The sequence below is a fragment of the Grampus griseus genome, assembly GCF_964374135.1.
Source record: "Grampus griseus genome assembly, chromosome: 4".
Lineage (NCBI taxonomy): Eukaryota > Metazoa > Chordata > Mammalia > Artiodactyla > Delphinidae > Grampus > Grampus griseus.
The window spans coordinates 122,389,955-122,412,488 of record NC_138997.1 but is presented as its reverse complement, the minus strand read 5'-3'; the positions used below and the strand labels follow the sequence as shown (position 1 = coordinate 122,412,488).

The 22,534-nt window shown below is 34.9% G+C and overlaps 1 protein-coding gene across 1 annotated transcript in view; it reads right to left on the bottom strand.

Annotated features, from left to right (window-relative positions):
- The window catches only part of MYOZ2 (myozenin 2), a 34,974-nt gene extending 15,478 nt beyond the window's left edge, over window positions 1–19,496 (bottom strand). Inside the window, exons 1-3 of the mRNA XM_082652943.1 lie at window positions 19,323–19,496; window positions 18,670–18,763; window positions 2,827–2,996 (exon numbers count right to left, since the gene is read on the bottom strand). Coding sequence (XP_082509069.1) covers window positions 2,827–2,996; window positions 18,670–18,745 — 246 coding nt within the window. The 5' untranslated portion in view covers window positions 18,746–18,763; window positions 19,323–19,496. The remainder of the gene's footprint in view (window positions 1–2,826; window positions 2,997–18,669; window positions 18,764–19,322) is intronic.
- Between the last annotated feature and the right edge of the window lie 3,038 nt (window positions 19,497–22,534).

Here is a 22,534-nt window from a genome sequence, read left to right as displayed (position 1 = left end):
TCTTCATTTCTTTTTAAAAATGCCTATTTTCTGTTGTTATTTATGACATAAGAAGTTTTGTGTGGCTTCAGTTTGCCAGTTTCTCAGCAATAGAGTAAGCCCAAAGCTGTGCTTTTTTTTTTTTAATAACACTTAATATTTAAACCAATGGCATTCATTACCAGGGAGTTGATTTATATTTTCATCTAATGATGTCCTGAACATTATAATAAAATAAGAAATGCATAAATATAAGTTAAATAATTATTTTGACAATATCTGTAGCTCAAGGGAAGCAGTAAAAGGAAAAGGTCATTTCAGAAAATGTAGTCAATAAGTTAATTTGATATAAATCATATAAAGATGATTCAAGAATTAGATTATAAGTAAATAGTTGTTTTCTATTTTTCAATGTTATTTTGTCTATCACTAGACAAGAGCTATTTATCTTTGAAATCCCAGCATAGTTTCTAGAACATGGTAGGCAATCAATAAATTTTTGCCAAAAGTATAAATAAATGAATGGAACTAGACCTGAACCTAATATTTTTTAAATTCCTGTCACATTATCAATGCTTGCTTCAAGTTGCAATCTAATACCGTGATAAAGCAAATGTGTCATCATACAATGTAGCTCACTACCTTCCTCAGTGATTTATTATGCAGGTCATTTTTAGAATTAGGATCAGAGAACACAGATCTTTAAAGCCAGAAAACACCTTACAAAATCATTTGCATCAATCCCTTATTTTATAAATGAGAAAACAGGTCCAGAAAGGCAAAGAAAGTTTTAAATTGACTCCAAATTACACAGATTATGGGAGAGCCAGGACTGAACCCTGGTCTTCCAGTTTCCAGGCCAGAGTTTCTTTTAATTACACCATGACAAGTGTCAGTGCAAGAACTCTAGAATTCTGAGAGCTGGGTTTCAGTCTACTTATTATGGTGTTACTTAAGCCAAATAAATATATGTACTTCCTTGAATACTACTTTCCTCATTTCTAAAGAAGAGAGAGTAAATTTCATCAGACTTCAGAGTATGTTATGTAACTCAATGACATGTGACTTTATTCCATATATTATTATTGTTTATTGCTCTATGTTATTTATCAGCATTTAATTGTTTATTTCAATATAGCTATTTGGGATTATTTTATTTATTTAGTTCCCAATCTTCTAGGAACACTGAAAAACTATCAAGACCTGTTCTTAAACATTTTACCTATGACCAGAACATTTGACCACAGGTGTATAAGATTATTGTCAGTAATTGGAAATACTAGTGATAAGAGAATATGCTTTATTCTAATGGACATTTTAAATCTCATTGTACCTTCCACCAGAACTGTAGTTAAAGCATTATACTTAGAGATATAAATGTAAGTTATGAAAACTAGATTTATTCATTTATTCAGATGTCTAGACTTGTAGATGACTTTTCAGAGAATCTCCCTTAAGCTGCTATATTTCATATTATTCTTCAAAGCTGCTTCTCTGTTGTCATTATTGAAAGAATATGATTATATAATTACACTCTGTCAGATGAGTTAAGGGTTATTTTAGGCTCATGCTGTATTAGCTGCAGACATTTTCTGATAAGATGATACTGGGCATAATTATAGGGTAACATAACATTGCATTTATCCATGACTTCAAGTGAAAACCATTCTTCATAAGTGTAAATACTATGGTTGAGTAAAATTTGATGTCTAACTGAATTCATAATTATAACTAAATTCAATTCATGGATGTTGAAGGATGCTCATTAATGTGAAAAGAAACTGTTTAAGATGTTCTCTAACCATTTATTGTTAACCAGCATCATAACAAGGGAAATAGTTCAGGAATGAAAAAAATTGTATTGTTTGTGAGTGCGGTTGTTAGTTCTGTAATGTGTTTTAGTAATTATGATAAAAGGTCAGTGAAACCAGTCTGTTTGCTTTAAAGAATTTAGCTGTCCATTCAAAACAACTTAACTAGTGATGGCAGCTGGAAAGGTTTCAGGTTTAAATTCATAAGTAAACTTATAGACTTTTCATAGCTACAGGAAGAAACCCTCAATAAAAATACACAAAATACAAAAAAACAACTTATATTTGTTGTAGTCTCTAGCATCTCCTCAAATTTAGAACCAATGCACTGTTACTTTTTGATTCTTCATACCTGGTATTTTATTTTTAAAGTCATTTTCCCAAAGCTAATTGTTTTTCTACTACGAACTTCTTCCTCTAAAATCTCTCTGAATGACAAGAGAATATGGTATTCATGCAATATGTAAAATATTGTTTGCTTTTTTAAACTTCTGATTGATGAAAACTTTTGTCCAAAGAGTTTTATCCACATTGGTTTTGTTGTTAATAAATAACAGACTTCTCTACACAATGTGGAATAAATGCTTTGAAAGGAGATCAACTGTGTCTGTAGTTCCCAGGCATGTTTTACTGCCAGGATGTATTCAGCCAATAAAATGCTTATACTTACTTTATGGAGCACTGTGTGCTTTGGAAATATTTCCATCCCAAACATTTAACCAGTGGTGATAAGACCATGGAAACTTTTAGTACCACAATGTCCACTCCCTCTCCCTGGTCTTAGCAGAACAGAGGAGCTCTTCAGTGCCAAATCTACAAACTTACAATGTCTGTACTGAACTAAAAAGATACTCATATCATGCATAATATTTCCTTTGTTTATCCACCTAAACTATTCATTATCATGAAACTAAAAAGTCTAACAGAATCAATGAAAAGAAAATTTGTAGAATACTTGTTTGAGAATCTAATAACACATATAAATTTAGAAGTGCTGCCCGTTTATTTAGATACCACATTATCAAGTTATACCTACATTTATTTGTGCTTTAGATTCATAATGGAAATTTTCAAATGTATATTTGTCAGATCTTCTTTGTCGCATCTTAAACAGTCTGGCACCACGGTTACTGAGATGGGATAATTCTTCCAACATGATGTCTCTGGGGATGCTGACTTTTTTGCCCAGGTCCATGCCATCTACATCTGTAAAACAATATTCATGTGCATGAAAACCCCAAGATAAGCATTTTTAAGTGCTTTGCTAAATTTCATAATTTATTGCCCGCTATATGCTAGTATAGTGACTAAAATACAGGCTCTTTACTCAGACTGCCTTGGGTTGAATTCTGGCTCTACTACTTTCTAACTGTATGATCATAGATATGTTACTTATTTTTTGTAAACCTCAATTTCCTTATCTCTAAAGTGGGGCTAATAATAACACCTACTGCATAGGGTTGATTTGAGGATTAAATAAAATGTTTCTTATCAAACACTTAGCATCATACCTGGCACATAGAAAGAGTGAATGAAAGTAAGCTAATGACACTATTAATTTAATCTTTCCTTATTTAGTGAGTTTTCAAACAACACTGATCATAATTCTCTTCATAAGCTCTGTTTGACTCCCAACATTTTTCTGTATCAATTTTAGCAGTCTCTGTTACAAGAATGTCTACCCTTTGGCCCATGCCACCCATTTTCCTGTCTCTGTCAGAATGCTATTCATTCTGCATCTAGCACCAAGGAGCCTAACATAAAGTAGGTAGGTGATAAGCATTAAATAAACAAATCCTTCTCAATCTAGCTTATGTGCCATTTCTGTCAATTCCTTCTCTAAAATCTTTATTCATAATTATTCATGCCTTTTCTGTATTCCCATAGCACTGAATCACAATTACTTGATTCCGTTTTACTTATTTTATGGCTTGCACATTCTTTATGTTTTTGTCTTTGTGTCCCCCATGCCTTAAATATAGGAGATGTTCAGTAAACAACTGAATGTAAACAACAGTAAACAACTGAGATGTTCAGTAAACAACTGTTATTTTCTATTTCTAGTACTGAAGGACTTTTCTAAAATCCCAAAGAAATAAAACTCCTCCACTTGCACCTTTAATCAGAAATATCTTTTTGTGTAACCCACAGAGTTCTTTTGCCACTGTGGACTGTTCTTAAATGCAAAGAAGAAAAATTGGACCATTTGTAAAATAAATAATTATGCTGGTTGATGGGGACAACATTTTCTGATGTAACAAATTAACCCTAATAATTAGGCTTTTGGAGGTCTTTAGAGATAAAATAATAAAATTACTTACAAATTTTCTCCCCATTTTGCCTTGAAAAAAAATCAATTTGTTTATATATTTTGATGTTACCCAGAGAGGAGCTCCACTAATTATAAAAATTATAGTATCAAGACTTCTGCTTCTGGGAAGATAGAATAGATCTACTTTTCCCTATACTTTTACTAAGTAAAACTAAAAATCCTGGACATTATGTATAAAATAAACATAAGAAGACTCTGGAAGTTGGAGAGAAGAAGGCAGACCAGCTAGGGACAACAAAGTCCTTCCTCAGGATCCAAGGAACAACAAGGTACTGAATTCTCTGGGTTTTCTTTTAGCCCCATATATCCCAGACTTGGAGCTGAAGATGCTATTAACCCAGAAACACTAAAAGGTGCAGCCAAAAGCCTCCAAAAAGATTGTTCTCACTAGCCAAGACCAGGAAAGAAGCAACCTAGAAAGACAGAAAACTTTTAGACAATAACTACTCTACTTCAGCCAAATACCACAGGAAAAACTTTGGCCTCACCCATATCAACAAAGTTCAAGTGGGGAGCCCAGAATTTTACCCTTGCAAGGCTGTAATGAGGTGCCCCGATGCTCCCATAAGGGTGGTATCAGAGGGGCTAAGGAGGAAGCTGGGACTTTCATCCCTGTCAGCCAGTAACAACCCTCCATCCCTGTAGTGTTAGTGGAGACCAGGTGGGGATTCTGAACTCCTACCCCCTCCTACTAGTAACTAAGTGACCCTCCTCAAGTTTCAGTAGGGGCCAACTGGGAAACCTTGACTTCCTACTTCCACCTGGCAGTGATGAGGTGGCACTCTCCTTCCCCTGCTGAAGCAGTGTCAGACTAGGATAGATAAAACAGAAGGCTTAAATAAGAGCAAGATTCTTAGAACATAATATGACAATATGCAGGCTCAAATAAAAAAAATCATTTGTCATACCAAGAATCAGGAAGATCTCAAACTGAATGAAAAAAGACAGGTGCCAACATGAGGTGACTGAGATATTAAAATTAAATAACAAAGATTTTAAAGCAGCCATGATAAAAATACTTCAAAGAGCAATTACAAATTTCTGGAAACAAATGAAAGAAAAATAGAAAATTTTAGCAAAGAAATAAAAAATCATGGCAGAGAAATAAAAGTTGTAAAGAACCAAATGGAAACATTAGAACTGAAAAATAAAATACCCAAAATAAGAAGTTCAGTGGATGGATTCAGTAGCAGAATGGAGGGAATAAAGGAAAGAAATGGTGAATTGAGAGATAGAACAATGGAAATTGCCCAATAATAACAACAGAGAAAAACAAATAGACTGGGGAAAAAAAAAAAAGAAAGCCTTAGGGATTGGTGTGCAGAACAAAAGATACAGCATTTGTATCACTGAAGTCCCAGAAGGAGAGGAGGAGGCATGTGGGACTGGAAAAGTACACAAGGAAATAATGGCTGAAAACTTCCCCAATTTGGCAAGAGACATAAACCTACAGATTCAAGAAGCTAAAAGCATTCTATAAAAGATAAATCTATAGAACTCTACAACAGGACATATTATAAACTTCTAAAAACTAAAGACAATGGGAAAATCTTGAAAGCAGCCAGAGGAAAATGACAACTTACCTATAGGGAGAAAAAAATGAGAATGACAGTGGATTTCTCATTAGAAATCATGAAGTTCAGAAGGAAGTGGCACAAAAATGCTGAAAAAAAAGAAATGTCAACCCAGAATCTGATACCCAATGAAAATATTCTTTAGAAATAAAGGGGAAATTGAGACATCTTCAGATGAAGGAAAACTAGGAAATTTGTTGCCTGGAGACCTACCCTCGAAGAATGGTTCATGCTGTTACAACAAAATATCAAAGACTGGTGGCTAATAAACAACAGAAATATATTTCTCATAGGCCTGGAAGCTGAAAGTCTGAGATCTGTGTGCCAGCATAGTAGGTTCAGTTGAAATCATTCTTCTGAGTTGTAGACTGCCCACTTCTTACTGTGTTCTCACATGGTAGAAGGGACAAGAAAGCTCTCTTGGGCTTCTTTCATAAGGTCTTTAATATCATTCATGAAGACCCCACCCTCATGGCCTAGTCACTTCCCAAAGGCCCCATGTCCTAATACCATCAGGGACATTAAGATTTCAATATTTGAATTCTGGGGGGCCACAAATATTCAGACCATAGCAAATAACTAAATTAAGTTCTTTAAACAAAAGGGAAACAATAAAATAAGGAATCTTAGAACATCGGAACAAAAAAAGATTACAGTAAGCAAAAATGTGGGTAAATACAGTAAGCCTTCCTTCCCCTCTTGAGTTTTCTAAATTATGTTTGATCATAGAAGCAAAAATTATAAAACTCTGATATAAATATATGTAGAAAATAGTTAACACAATTTTATTATAAACAGGGGAGGGTAAATAGACATGAAGTTAGATAAGTTTTCTGTACTTCACTTGAACTGATAAAATGACAATATCCGTAGACTTTGATAAGTTAAGCACATATAATGTAATAGAACAACTACCAAAAACTATACAGGTACACTTGAAAAACTATAGATAAATAAAAATGGAATTCTGAAACATGTGCAAGTAATCCGTAGGAAGCTAGGAAAAAGAAAACAGAAGGGAAAAACAGAGACAACAAACAGAAAACAAAAAATAAACTGATAGACTTAAGCTCTACTACATCAGTAGTAGAGCTTAAATAAAAATATTCTAAATACCCTAATTAAAGGATAGAGACTAGCAGACTGGATTTTAAAACATGACCCAAGGGCTTCCCTGGTGGCGCAGTGGTTGAGAGTCCGCCTGCCGATGAAGGGGACATGGGTTTGTGCCCCGGTCCAGGAAGATCCCACATGCCACAGAGAGGCTGGGCCCATGAGCCATGGCCGCTGAGCCTGCACATCCAGAGCCTGTGCTCCTCAGCGGGAGAGGCCACAACAGTGAGAGGCCCGCGTACCGCAAAAAAACAAAAAAACAAAACATGACCCAAATATAAGCTGTCTAGAAGAAACTCACTTCAAGTAAGTGCCTTGAACAATATAGGCAAGTTGAAAGTAACAGGATAGAAAAAGATATCAAGCAAACATTAATCAATGGAAAGCAGAAGCGCTTATGTTAATTCCAAAGTGGACTTCAGAGCAAAGAAAATTTCCAGAAACAGAGAACGTTATATAATGATTAAAGTGTCAATCCACCAAGAAGACCTAGAAATCCTAAATGTGTATGCACCAAAAAACAGAGCTGCAAATGGAACAAAAATTAATAGAACTAAAAGGAGAAATAGATAAACCCACAATTAGAGTTGGAGACTTCAACATTCCTCTCTCAACAAGTGATAGGACAACAGAGAGAAAATCAGCAAGGATATAAAAGAAATCAACAACACCATCAACCAGTAGGATATAATCCTACTGTTTATAAAATATTTATAAACAGCATAAAATATTCTACTGAACAACAATAGAACACATATTCTTTCCAAGTGCACATGGAGTATATACCAAGATAGACCAATATCTTGGACCATAAAGTAAGCTTCAACAAATTTAAAAGAATCAAAATTATATACAGTATGATCTCTGATCACAATGGAATCACACTAGAAATGAGTAACAAAAAGTTTACAGAAAAATCTCCAAACATTTGGAAACTAAAAAAAAAATCACACTTCTAAACAATCCATGAGTCAAAGAAGAAGTCTCAAGGGAAATAAAAAAATTCATTGAACTCATTGAAATTAAAAATAGAGCATATCAGATTTATGGGGCACAGACAGTACAGTGCTGGGAGGGACATTTATAGCACTAAATGCATACATTAAAAAAAGAGGAAAAGTATCAAATCTATACTATAAACCCAAAGCAAGCAGAAGGAAGAAAATAATAAAGATAAGAGTAGAAATTAAAAACAGAAAAACAGTAGAGAAAAATCAGTTGAGCACAGAGTTGGCTTTTGAAAAGATCAGTAAAATTGACAAACCTCTAGCTAGACTGACACAGAAAAATAGAAATGTAGAAGATACAAATTACCAGTATCAGGAACAAAATAGGGGATATCACTACAGCCACTGCAGATAGCAAATGGATAAAAAGAGAATACTATGAACAACTCTACATGTAAATTCACATAAATTTGAAAACAGAAAAAATATGACCAATCCCTTGAAAAGCAGAAAGTAACACATCTCACCCAACATGAAGTAGATAATTTGATTAATCCTATAGCTATAAGGCAATTGAATTTATAATTCTAAAATCTCCCCCAAAAGATATCTTCAGACCTAGATGGTTTTACCAGAGAATTCTACCAAACATTTAAAGAAGAATTAACGCCAATGCTACATAGTCTCTTCCTGAAAACAGAAGATGAAGGAACACTTCCCAATTAACTTATTACCTTGATAGCTAACAGAAACAACACACAAAAAAAGAAGCTACAGATCAATATCCCTCATGCTTATAGAAGCAAAAATCTTTACCAAAATATTAGTAAATAGAATTCAACAATACAGAAAAAGAATTCTATACCATGAATAAGTGGGGTTTATTCCAGGGATACAAGATTGGTTCAATATTCAGAAATCAATGTATTCTACCATATTAAATGGCTAAAGAAGAAAAATTACATGATCATACCTTTGGGATCTAGGGCTGGACAAAATGTTGTTAAACTTGACACCAAAAGCACAGTCCATAAAAGGAACTTTGCTTAATTAAGCAAAATTAAATACTTTTGCTCTGAGAAAGACTGTGTTAAGAGGATGAAAAAACAAACTACAGAGTAGGAAACAATATTTGCAAACCACATATTTGAAAACAGACTAGAATATATAAAGAACTCTTAAAACTCATCAGTAAAAAAGCAAACAATCCAATTAGAACGTGGGCAAAAGACAGGAAGAGATATTTCACTGAAGAAGATATACAGATGGCAAATAAGCATAGGAAAAGATGTTCAACATTATTAGTCATTAGAAAGATGCAAATTAAAACCATGAGATATAACTATACACATATCAGAATGGCCAAAATGAAAAATAGTGACAGCATCTAATGCTGGGGAGGGTGTGGAGAAACTGGATCACTCATACCTCACTGTTGGAAATGTAAAATGGTACAGCCACCCTAGAAAATAATTTAATAGGCTCTGTTAAAAACTGAACATAGGACTACCAGCAATACTGGGCATTTATCCCAGTGAAATGAAAGCTTATGTTCATACAAAAACCTATACACAAATGGTCATAGCAGCTTTGTTCTTAATAATAATAAAAGAAACAACTCAAATGTACTTTAATGAGTAGGTAAAAAGTTAAAAACACTGTGGTCCATCCAAAGCATGGTACTCAGCAATAAAAACGAACAAACTATTGAAACACAGCAAATGGATCTATCTTGAGGGAATTACACTGAGTGAAAAAAGCCAATCCCCAAAGGTTACATACTGTATGATTCCATTTTATAGCATCTTAAAATGAAAAGATATATATATATAAATGGGAGACATTAGTGATTGGTAGGACTCTCTTGACTGCATGAATATCAATATTCTGGTTGTGATATTGTACTATACTTTTACAAGATGTTGCTCTTGTGGGAAACTGGGAAAAGGTACGTGGGATTGCTTGGTATTCTTTCTTACAGCTCCATGTAAACTACATTTATATCAAAATTAAAAGTTTAATAGAGCTATCAAGCCATGAAAAGACATGAATGGCCCTTAAATGTATATTGCTAAGTGAAAAAAGACAGTCTGTAATGGCTACTATATGACTCCAACTCTATGACATTCTGGAAAAGACAAAACCTTGGAAGACAGTAAAAGAATCACTGGCTGCCAAGCGGCTGTGTGGAGGGAGTGGAGATGAAGCGGTTGAGCACAGGGGAATCTTAGGGCAGTGAGACTCTTCTGTATGATACTGTAATGGCAGACGCGTGACAGTGTGCATTCATGAAAACCCATAGGACAGTGCCGCACAGTGTGAAACTTTATGTAAACTGTGGACTTCAGTTAATAATACTACGTCGATATTGGTCCGTCAATCATAACGAGTATAACGCACTAATGCAAGATGGTAATAATAGGAGAAACTGTGTGTTGGGAGGAGAAGGGGTATATAGGAACATTATACTATACTTTCTGTTTAGTTTTTCTGTAAACCTAAAACCGCTCTAAAAAATAAAGTCTATTATTAAAAAAATGTTCAATTTAAAAAATTTCCATAGCCCTTCCTAATGCAGCGCAGAGTGGCATTGTCTACTCTCTAAGGTAGAAAAAAAAAAAAATTACAGTCCCCAGGGTTGGCAGAAATAGCTTATGGAAGAGGAATGAAGGTGCACAGCAGGGTAGATGAGGATATTTTACAGTTTCCTGGGATTTGTTTGCCAGCTCTGCTGAGTTCTACAGGGAATATTCACTATTGTTTATTTGCAAGTGTTTGGAGTCTGTTACTGTGTGCTAGCAACATGGAAGGAGCTGGATTATTTTTCAGTGTGTCTATGAATATATCCCTCAGTGTTCTAGAAAGTGTGACAGGAGTGGACTGTTTCAGCTTTTTGATTCTGGAATCAAAATAGCAAGTCCCCTTTAGATCACAAATGACCAAAAAGACACAATATGGCTTATAGTAATTTGATGCAATACTACGGGGTGGAGGGGAAATCTCCTTTAAATGCTTCTTAAAATAATTCAATTAGCAATGCAAGAGAGAGAAACAGGATAAAATAATAACACAGAAAATCGAAATCGATAGATTTTTTTTTGTCCATTAACCTTCTAGGAATACACATTCTATGTAATGTATTTATATATGACAAATAATGTTTTTAAACAAATGTTTTAATGGGACATTTTCAGGAAATAAAAATGCCCCAAAGCAGGCAGCCACTAGAAAATGCAAAAACAACAGTCTTTATATTATAGCAATGGAATCTCTCCTTACAGTTAAGGCTACAAAGTTTTTTCATAAGGAAACCAAAACAGGGATGCAGCTTTTCTCTTTCTCTCCTTTTCTGTTACCAATTTGAGTCATTATAAACAGTTAAATGAAAATAGAGGAGCTAGAAAAAGGAATAGCATATTATTATGTTATTTTCTATAAGTTCTAAATTTCAAGCTATGGCATAAGTTTAATTTGGGGATCCCAAGACAAAAATTTGAGAAAATGTTTTTATCTCATTTTCCTCTTCCTAATGGCCCCCAGTATTAGCTGATTCCACCAATGTTTCTGAAATAACCACATGCCCTACTTGAATTCCATCCCTCTGGCCACTTAGATTTACAATAGTTTTCTGGGGTATATTTGACAGGAATTAATTAACCTTTGTGATTGATACAGGAACAGGTGTGTGACCTGACCTAGGTCAATGAGGCAAAATATCAGGACTTTTCTTTGTGTACATTGTGTCAAAGATACTTTCTTTTCCTGCTGCAGGTAAGCACGGATGTATATTGCCCAGGAAACTGTTGGTATGCACTTGATAAAATGATAGAGCCAGATGTGGGGTGAAGCTTACCCCAAGAAAATCAGAGCAGAGGGAGAAAGAAACCTGGTCCTTAATGGCATACTTGAGCTGCCAGATGAAGACTTATCAAATCACCTCTGAACTTTTCAGTTATGTGAGGCAATAAATTCCCTTTAGTTCGTTTCTGATTTTCTGCTATTTTCAACTAAAAGCATGCTAACTATGGTTATTCTCTTTAGATCTTCATCTCACTGATGTAGGTCCAAAAAGTCTATTAAGATTGGAATCAAGAAAGAGTAAAGAAGAATAGCCTAGAAGCCCAGCAATGGGGGCCTCGAAGAGGAGAGGAAAAAAAGAGCAGAAGTATAAAATATGGATATACCTCTGGCCAGACTCATTTGGGCTCATAAGAAACATTCACTCCTTTTTAGCAAAACACAGTAATCATCACCCAAGTTGCTACAAGGAGTAGATGTGCAGCAAGAGCCATGAGGAACTTACCTACCCTCAATAATCAGTTGGTACAATCCATTATTACTAGTAAATTTATACCACAAGAGAGGAGATAAAAGAGACAAAAAGGAAAGAGGAGAAGGCACACAAAATAATTGACCAACTCTCAACTCTCTTTGCTTATTCTTCATACTTCCTTCTACTACCTTTAAGCCTAAATTTTCTCCCTCTTACTCTGTAAGTAACAGACAGTGAGTTAATAGTTGGCTTTGAGTGACCATCTAAAGGTCCTGTGTATCTCTGGGACCAGAAGCACTGCATGAGAAATCTAGTGGTGTCTGGAGCAGGCTTGTACTGGTTCACAAGAGTCGACTGATAAATTTTCAGAAATTCTGTTAGCCAGTAGTTAAACTCAGTGAACATAACCACTATTAAAATTAAATTATATAAACTTAATAATAAGTTATATTAAAAAGAAAGCAATAAATACTCAAAAATATCACTTTCTAAATGTTTTACTCCTTTTTGCTATTATCTATGCTCTTGATGTTTTCTTATATCTATTATATCTGTATGGTGGAAATACTGTATAGTGTTGTATTACTACACATCTCTTCCCAACTCTGCATTCAGTTTCTCCTTGATGGTAGCTCAAAATTGGCCATGGCAAGAGTATTTATACCACAGAAATTGGCAAATTCTACAAACCAAGGCATTTTTCCCACCAAAGAACCAGTTAAATATTCACTAGCATACTGATAGAGACATAGGAACATTTTAAGTCAATATATTTTGCATAAACAAACAAACAATAAAAGACATAAACTAAATTCTCCAAGGTTTTTTTTTCCCCTTCCCTTCCAGTAGTTAAGTTTATGATGTAATTGGCGCTGGAGTTCCAGACCATCTGTGAGTTGGGAAATCTAATGTATGAACACTTTCATTTACTTAAACTTTCAGAGTGAAAAGAATGGTGTCAACTGAGCAGATAGAATCCAAGTTCAGCTGTTCCCTGCCCTTTATTGCAAACCTCTGTGCAGGGTCTTAACAGTGTGTTTAATCTGGATGCCTGATAAATGATATAACTTATTCAGGGTTCATATCCTTGCCCTGATGGATTAGAAGGTTGTCTTTGTGGCATTAGATCATCTATTGAAAATAATATTGCTAGGCATGCTTTCCTGTTAATGTCGTTTATAGTGATCCAGAATTTTCCATTTATTCTTTAAAGATTTTATAGGACTTAATCTATTATAGTTTGCTATTATTTTAAGGAAATAATGATTATTTTGGAATAAATATCTAATTATAAAAAACTATTACAATATAACTTTAGTGTCTTGACCATTATCAAATTAATTCACAAAAACCTCCACATTTTTCAATCTACTAGAAATATTAAATAATTGTAATCAATATTCTTTCTCAGTAATGTCCTCAAATGTGCATTATTTTTGTAGCTAAATTAAGATTTAAAATCTTACATTAAAAAGTTCAAACTTTTGATTTTTGAATATACTTTCCTTCCACTTTAACCATATTACTATGAGTACTGGAAACCAAATGGAAAATTGCATTTTATTGGGAGAGTATCAGTGATCTTTGAAAATGTGATCAATTCCTTTTTCAAACCTTTCTTCAATATGTAGTCTTATGAGCAGACACTGAACCTAAATTCCTCCAAAAAACATTTTTTTTTCACATTTATATCATAGGTTAACATTCTAAAACTTAGTCAACAAGGATTTATGTGTGCACAGGTAGTTCTGTATTTTTAATTTGTAATTTTGATCCTGCCAAAGTTACATATTTAGTTAGATCAGTGAATCCAATTCATAGTTTGTAAAGATACCCACTTATAAATAATAGTAGTAAGACGAAAGATCTTTTAAAACTGTTTCGCCATGATTTACGGGCAGCTGCAATTCTGGTAAAATGGGCAAAACCACAGAAGGGGAGATAACTGAAATTGATTTGCTTTAGGGTGGTCCTATCAATTTACTTAAAAGCCTGATTGAAGCCAAGAGATTTTCTCTACACTTAACAGGACTCTTCTGCCTGTTTACAGACAGTTGGCCTGTGTAGATTGAATAATAGTCCATAAATATACATTATTGCATACTGCAACATGCATATATACATATTATATAAAAGTTAATAGTCCAGACTGTGGTTTTGAATAATACTTGAAAAGTCTACATTTGATTAAAAGTTTATTAGTAATCTTTAATAATTTTCTGTAGATTAAAAAGTTGATTTTGAAACTCATCTGGGATTCTATATTTTCCTATTTCATATCTCCTTGCCTTGATTTGAGTTCAAAAATTTACTGTTAATGTATTACCATTCAATAACTGTGTAAATCTATAAACATTTAAAAAATGAGATTACCAATGTATTGAATTATGCAAATTGAGTTACACAAACCAGTAATTCATCTAGTACTATTTATAGGACTTATATCTAGAGCATATTAGAGTGAAAAAGGCAACAAAGAAATGATGTTCATCATTCTTCTAGGATGATAGAACATGGCAAGAATTAAACATTGTAATTTCAACTTTGGTATAAATTGGAATTTAGCCTAGTTCTCTGCTGCTACTTTGCTGGAGAGCGTTATTAGAGGTTTAGAAATCTATGGCATGCTTAGAAAAATCCATGATTTCACAACATATTATTGCACACCAATTTTCAAGATAAAGCATGCTTTTTCTTCGGGTTATGAGAATGCTAATGTGAAATTTTAAACCAAAGAAAACTAACAAATTTGTACATTAAGCATTAGGTTAAGTTCTTTTTCTCCCCTAGACTTTTTACATTTGATCTGTAGTGTTTAAGTCCTTCCTGGTGTCCTCATTTTTATATTGATGACTTGATTAATTATACTTTAAGATATGCTTATACAGGAAAAGTAAAAGGGGTCTTCACATTATCTTTTGTCTGAAAGTCAAGACATTATATCTATGCTTTTCAAAGTACCCCTGCAATTTGTGTTAATATTATCACTGCCTCTGTTATTGGTGGAAAAACTCAAATACACTGATGTTTGAGCACATAGCTCAATTTATTAGAATCATGAAATTTTAGAATTAGATGACTCAACAGATCCAACCTCTTCATTTTCAGATGAGGTATCTGCTGTCTGGTCTGGAACTCAGGGCTCCTGGTACGATATCAACAACAGCACTCCATTTAGAACCTGGCTTCCTGTTTTCAGACCACAGACTAAACTCTTTTCCTGAAATCGCAAAAACAATCTGCTCAGTCCTCTTCTGTGTGCTGGGAAAAGCTGTTCACCAGTCATGAGGGAAAAAACAAACAAAAAAAAAACATACCAAAAAAGCCCTCACAGAGCCCAGGTGTGAAAACTGTAGGATGACTGAAACAACTGTAGTCTTTTTATTTCTGAAGCTCTTCTTCTAAACTGTCAGCAATATCTGTGCTTAAGATCAGGGGACAGCATACTCCCAGTTCTTAGATAATTTTAATTCCTATTCCTTTTCCCCACCATTTCTGGACGGATGCCAGTTGCTCTAGAGTGCCTCTCCTTCCTCCATTCTCATTCCCCATTCTCTTTCTCTATAGACTTATTACTTCCTATTCTTTTATCCTTCCCTCTCTCTCTCCCTTCCTTCAGTAATCAAGTCTCAAATGAGTTACTGAGTGAGAGAGAAACATGATCACCACTGGAGAATATGTACAGCATCAGGAGTAAATAGCACAGGGCTGGTGGGCATGGAACCATTATAAGCCATCTTTTCGTGCCTCCACAACTAATTCATGACAGATAATGGCAAAGTATTTTGGTGTTTTTGTCTTTTAGAATGGCACTTGTTATATCAGAGTTTTTGTCTTTTAGAATGGCACTTGTTATATCAGAGTTGCAACATGGCTCTGATATTTCTGTTTAAAGCTTCTGGGTTTTGCATCACAGTAGTAACACAAAACAGCTACTAATCATCAGCTCTAACACTTTTAATATTGATGTTGATGACCATGTTGATGATCATCATGATATGATGCTGAGGATGGTCTGTCTGAAGGTATAGAGCCTTAGTGTTAGGAGATACTTTTCATTAATTACTTTTGCTTCTGGTACATTATTTGACACCAAATCATTATGGATCCATAATGAGTGAACAATTTGGCATATAGTTAGTAGAGGCTGTGAGTTATCCACATTTTTACTTGTGCTTTCCAGTTCTATGTATTTTAGTCTATACGGGTAGGATTTCTCAGTAATTCTTTGAGGTTATTTCTCCTTCAGATTCAATGAGTGCTCTGATGAAAAACTCTCCTTTTTGATTCTTATATTTTCCTACTGATCATCTCAAGGCTCACCAGCTATAGTCTCTCTCCCCACAGCAAGAACTGGACTGAACTCCTAGCTCAGGTTTAGAAGACAGCTCATTTAGCCATCTCATTGTCACATTTCATTCTCCTCCAGGCTAAATGTCTTTGAAGAGTGATATAAAAAATAAATGAATTATAATACTGAAAAAAAAAATCTTGATGCACAAGGGGAGAAGGGAGTGGGAGAAGAACTTCAAATAGCTTCTCTATTCATTTTTGTAGAGGACAATCCAGTCCAAATTTTAATTAGTCTTAGAATTAAGATCAAAAGAGTTGCATGCTTTATCTTAAATTATCCAGGTTTTTGTTGGTTGAAGTGTTTGAAAGTTTGGAGAATTATTCCCAGAAATGTTTCTCTGCAGTCCATGTCTCATTTCTGCCTCCTTAGAAAAAATGATACTCCCCTAGCTCCAGATCTCTAAACACTATGTCATATACAAATAGTAAAGTTCCATGTAAGATGTCAGAGGAAATAAAAGAGGGAAATTATTTAAACTGCTTCCTAAAGTACTGCAGCTGTTTTATCTGAGATGAGTTAAGAAAGAAGTCTGTGATTATCCCTGTTATCTGTAGTACTTGACCTCCAAACAAAGGCAGAGCATGTGACTCCATTTAAGGGACTAGAAATCTTCCCGTGACTTGGGAGGGAGGGCTTCAGCAGACTTTACTTGGCCAGGACCTGTTGGTGGTGAGATTATAGTCTTGAGGGTTTTTTTCCCCTTGAGATATAATTGTACTTTTTCTTTATATTTCATAAAAAAATAAAAGTTATATTATAAAAAAAAGGAAAAGATACTCTTATAGGTCTATGTCAGAAATAAGAGAGTAGAATCCAACACATGATTTAAACTGGGAATACATTAAAATGATGGATTGATTTATGATTATGATGCAATTAGAAAATGATAACTTATCCCAAGCCTAGTTTTAAGATAAATAATTTAGTCTCAAACTCAAGTGATTATCTGATTTTTTCCTTATTGATCAAGGAAACTATTAAAACAATTTCAAGTAAACTACATGAAGCAGGAAATACAAAGAAGTGCAAAAATTTAAAAGAAGCCTGAATTTTGGAACCTTGCATTGGTACAAATTTAGTTCTGGTGTCTGATTCAGAATTATTTTCACTTTATTCCAAACTAGTTTGACATCTTAGTAAAACATGGGTCTAAGTTGAATCCAGTATGGTGATTTTGTACTGCAAAAAAATAGAAAACAAAACTTAATAACAGAACCCTTTAGATATGACTGCATTGTGGGGGGAAGCATCTAACACAGTCTCTGATTGGTTCTATTCAGCTTGCTTTATGGAAGGTGAAATATGAAAATGCTATACTTATGCCTTTTCCCAGCTACCTGGTGAAAGATCTCATTGCTCTAGGTCTTAGTATTGTTCAGGTAAAAGGTCACATTCCTTGTTAATAGAAGGGAAATAAGGAGGTGCCCTGAAAACTCCACAAATATATTCTGGAATGGCTCAAATCAGCCCTTAAAACTATCTAGATATTCTACTTATTAACTTTTAAAATTGATGCTATCCTTTGCTCAATTTCCTTTATAACAATCAAAGTTGAATTTCCCTTATAACAATCAAAATGCAATGTATAAAGCATTACTTTCTAGAGTGTTTTGCTAGAACTTAGAGAAGAGAGTGGAATATCATCTTGCATCTAATTTATATTAAATTTTTTTTGAGTTATATGCTTGAGACTATAAGAAATCTATATTTTCCTAGAAATTATAAATAGAAGTAGATTTCCACACAGAATATCTCGGTAAATCAGTTACTAAATATGAAGACTGGTTTCAGGGTTAAAGAAGTTCACAATGAATATGAATTCCAACTTAACACCTTTTTTTTAAAAAAAAAAAAAGGACGCTAGAACAGATTTTGAATGATTTATGTAATATAAGGTAAAAGAAATCAAGATAGATCTTGTGGGATGGACGATGTAGACAGGATTGTATGAGACCTGTCCAAAAAAGAGAAAAAAAGATCTGAGAGTGGTGATATTAACTTATAACGTGAAATGTGAAAGGCAAGCCAAGTAGAATGTACATCAGCTGTCAGATTGCTTCATTCCTTTAGAGCAGTTGTTCATCTGAAAATAGCTTTCAAATGAGAAAGGATGACTACAAAAGGATTAGTTACCATAGGCTTTTATACACCCCCTAGAGCTCCAGGTTTGTTATGACAGAATAGCAAGAATTTAAAGGAAGTAAACTATAGAATATTAAATAACATCAGGAAGAGTCTACATTAATGCTGAGCTATATTATTGCTGTGAAGGGTTTTCACTGATACCATTTCCATGGATTTCCTTCATGATGGCTGATGCTTGCTGTTTCCTCTGCTTCACCATGGTATTATGTGATAGCATGATTTTTTTGTTCCCTCCCTGTGAAAAATAAAGGAACATTATTGAGGCAATGTCAAGAACTCATTTGGAGTGTTTTATAATCATCCTTTTGAGAGACAGCATCTTTGTTCTTTATTAAGAGTTTATTATTGCTTTCTACTGAAAGACTTTAATACCATTCCTTGTCTGGTGACAGAGCATGCTATTCATTGACAGGCAATGTCACAGTGAACAGAGGCTGTTTCTCAGAGTTTCCAGCCCAGTCTTATCTATATACTAGTACAATGATTATTGGGCAATAAGAAACAATGAAAGAGCTGAACTCCTTTCCCCTTCTTCTCTCTTTTCCACAGTTTATTTTAATCTGTCATTGTTTCCTTACTGGCCTCCATTTGTACCAACATCACAGTACATCAATTCCAGCAAATTGTAAGAATGAAGAAAGGACGCCAGATTAAACCAGAACTCTTTGGTGGTAGTATTTTAATATTGGCATCAACAGCTGTCCTTTAAAGCAAAAAAGCCCATTAATGAGTCACAACTCTGAACTTCCTTGGACAACTGACTAAGAGAACATTTTAGGAAACAATATACTTACCTTGCTCTTAGACCGTGCTTTTCAGGAAGGATGAATCCTGATTTGTGGAGGAAAGACTGGAGATGGAATATGGATGGCACTTGGGCCCGATGGTTTTTATCCTTGAGCCTGGGATAGCATGGTCCCTAGCTCTGACTCAAACTGGGGACTGAGCCTTTCTGAAGAGACTGGCATCCAGCTGACATCAACTGACTATATATAGCACCAAATACTTCAGCTACTCATATCTTCCTGGCAAAAGGGAGGAACCAAGAAAGATTAGGTTCTCACCATTGTGTTTCTAGTTTGTGAGATGTTTGAATGAACATACAGAAGGTTTTTATGGAGTACCTTCTGTTTGAAGAGATACTAGCCAAAAAAGAGTTTTAAAACTTTTAAAGATGTACCCCTTACATTACATCTTAATTGAGGTGGCAAAAGATACATATTGAATACGTCAATTAGAACAGAATGATAGATTATTAACAATTAACATGAAAGTATTGACCATAATATCTAAGGAGTTTCAAGAAGAAAGAAAGCAATATGGGGCAGATCAATAGTGCCATCCCTTAAGCAAGAGTGAGAACCTATAGTAAGTTCAGAAAAATGTGTTATATTTGAATGGCGAAGTGGGGGAGCATTCTGTAATGGGCCTTAGAGGTTGAGCCTTGAAGCTATCTGAGTAAAAGCTTAGACTCACAGCTGGGTCATGAGTCTTTCTGAAGAGACCCTGTAGAGAACAGTGCCTGCAAAGTTGACTGATCTCTGCAAGGTCTGGAGTCAAGGATTTCTGTTTGGGAATCAGGATAAGAAGTTGGGAAGGTAGGCCATGTTGGCCTCCTTGCTGGTCTTTGAACACAGAAGCATGTTCCCTCCCACATCCAGGCTTTGGCTCTTACTATTTCCCACTTCCTGGAACATGCTCTCCCCCTACCACTTGGCTTACTCATGCATTCAGGACTCCCCCCAACTATTGATTCCTCATAAAGTCCTTCCCCAGTCACCCTGTCTAAAATATCACATGGGGCTTCCCTGGTGGCACAGTGGTTGAGAGTCCGCCTGCCAATGCAGGGGACACGGGTTCGTGTCCCGCTCTGGGAAGATCCCACATGCCGCGGAGCGGCTGCGCCCGTGAGCCATGGCCGCTGAGCCTGCACGTCCGGAGCCTGTGCTCCGCAGCGGGAGAGGCCACAGCTGTGAGAGGCCCACGTACCGCAAAAAGAAAAAAATAAAATATCACATGGTGCCACACTCTAATCCCTTACTCTGCTTTACTTTTTAAATATTTTTGTATTAGTTAAGATTAAAGTCGAATGGGAGTGACAGAAAACCCTAAAAACAGAAATTTCAAAAAGATGGAAGTTTGTTTTTCTCACACATAAATTTTGCCCAGAGGTAAATAATCTAGGGTTTGTGTGATTGACATAATTATCACGGGCGCAGTCAACTCTTAACATTTTGCTTCATTGGCCCTAAAATGCAGCCCCTTGGGCTTAAATGATTGCTTCAGCTCTAGTCAGCATGCTCTTATTTCAGTCAGCAGGAAAAAAGAAAAAGTAATGAGAAAGGCAGCAGGAAAAAGAAAAAGAAAAAGTAATGAAGGTCTCCTTCAAACATGTCCTGATATTGCTCAGATCTCTTTTGTTTACATCCCTTTGGCAGTACTTAGTCACATAGCCAAACACAGCTCAAGAGATGTTGGGAAATGTAGATTTATTCTGGGTGGCCACGCCCAGTTAAATTCAGAGGTTAATTTACTGACAAAGAAGATAATGATTACTGGGTGACAACTCTCAGTTTTTGCCACAAGGGCATAACACTATTTTATCTATACCTATATCTATATCTATTTGTCTAGCTAGCTAGCTAGCTGTCATCCATCTATCAATCTATCTCTATCATCTATCTGGTATCTCTTTTTCCTATTGAACTTCATAAGACTTAGGCTTTATATCTTCAGCAGCAAGAATTGTAGACATTCAATATTCATTAAGTGAATGAATAAATGAGTGGGTTGGAGATTGTGGAATGCATGAGTTTGGAATTATTTTCCTGTTATGTCAAACACTTGGGGGGAAATAGAATTGTAATAAACAGTCAATTGAGTATGAGATGATGGTGGCTACTTAAGGGAGAAGTTGTTTTATATGCGACCAAAATAAGTGCCTGATCATAGGATGAACAGTTCAAGGTAGTAAATGGTAGCTGTAAGCTGACCTGTTGCAACTGCTTCTAAGTAAAAGTTTGCATTGAATTTATTAATTAGGTACCAGTGAGAAACATTTAGCCAAGCCAATGAATTTAAGTTCCCTCTCAAGATCTCTAAATTGCTTTTATATTCCTGGCTTAAGCATTTACAGTGGTGTGCTATTAGTAAAGTCTCTGAAACTCTTAGTTTTTTCGTCTGTAAAATGGAGGTTACAGTATCTACCACATAGAACCATGGACATTTTACATGTAACAATTTTAGAAATTCTTGTTACTTAATAAAAGTTTAGTAAGTGTTAATTTTTCCTTTTACTGTTTTATTCCTGCAATATGGAAGAATTTAGAACCTTAGAATAATCAACTGCATTACTCAGTAAAAAATTAAAATATATTCAGAAAGACCATTTTCCTATTTGGTCACCTTTATATGTTTCCAATTTTGTGTTATATACAGTTCTATAGATTGAAATGGTGTCCTCAAAAGACAATAATTGTTATGTTGATTTTGGTTTCCAAAATGAAAGATTATTTTAAAAGATTTTTAAAGTTTTGAAGAATAGAATAACTTACTTGTTTTTGTTTATTTCTGAATTATACCAAAAATTGTTTTGCCTTATATTTTAAGCTCATTTATACATATCTCTGATAGCTTTCTGGTTTTTGAGTTATTATTTGTTCTCAAAAGAAGAAAGAATTAGTCACTGGTATCATAGCTTTAAAACAATGTATACTATCCATTTGCTTCATGACACAACAGCTAAATTTTTTTTTTAACATTTATTTATTTATTTTTGGCTGCGTTGGGTCTTCGTTGATGCGCATGGGCTTTCTCTAGTTGCGGTGAGCGGGGGCTACTCTTCATTGTGGTGCGCAGGCTTCTCATTGCAGTGGCTTCTCTTGTTGCGGAGCACAGGCTCTAGGCACACAGGCTTCAGTAGTTGTGGCGCACAGCCTCAGTAATTGTGGCTCGCGGACTCTAGAGAGCAGGCTTCAGTAATTGTGGCACACGGGCTCAGTAGTTG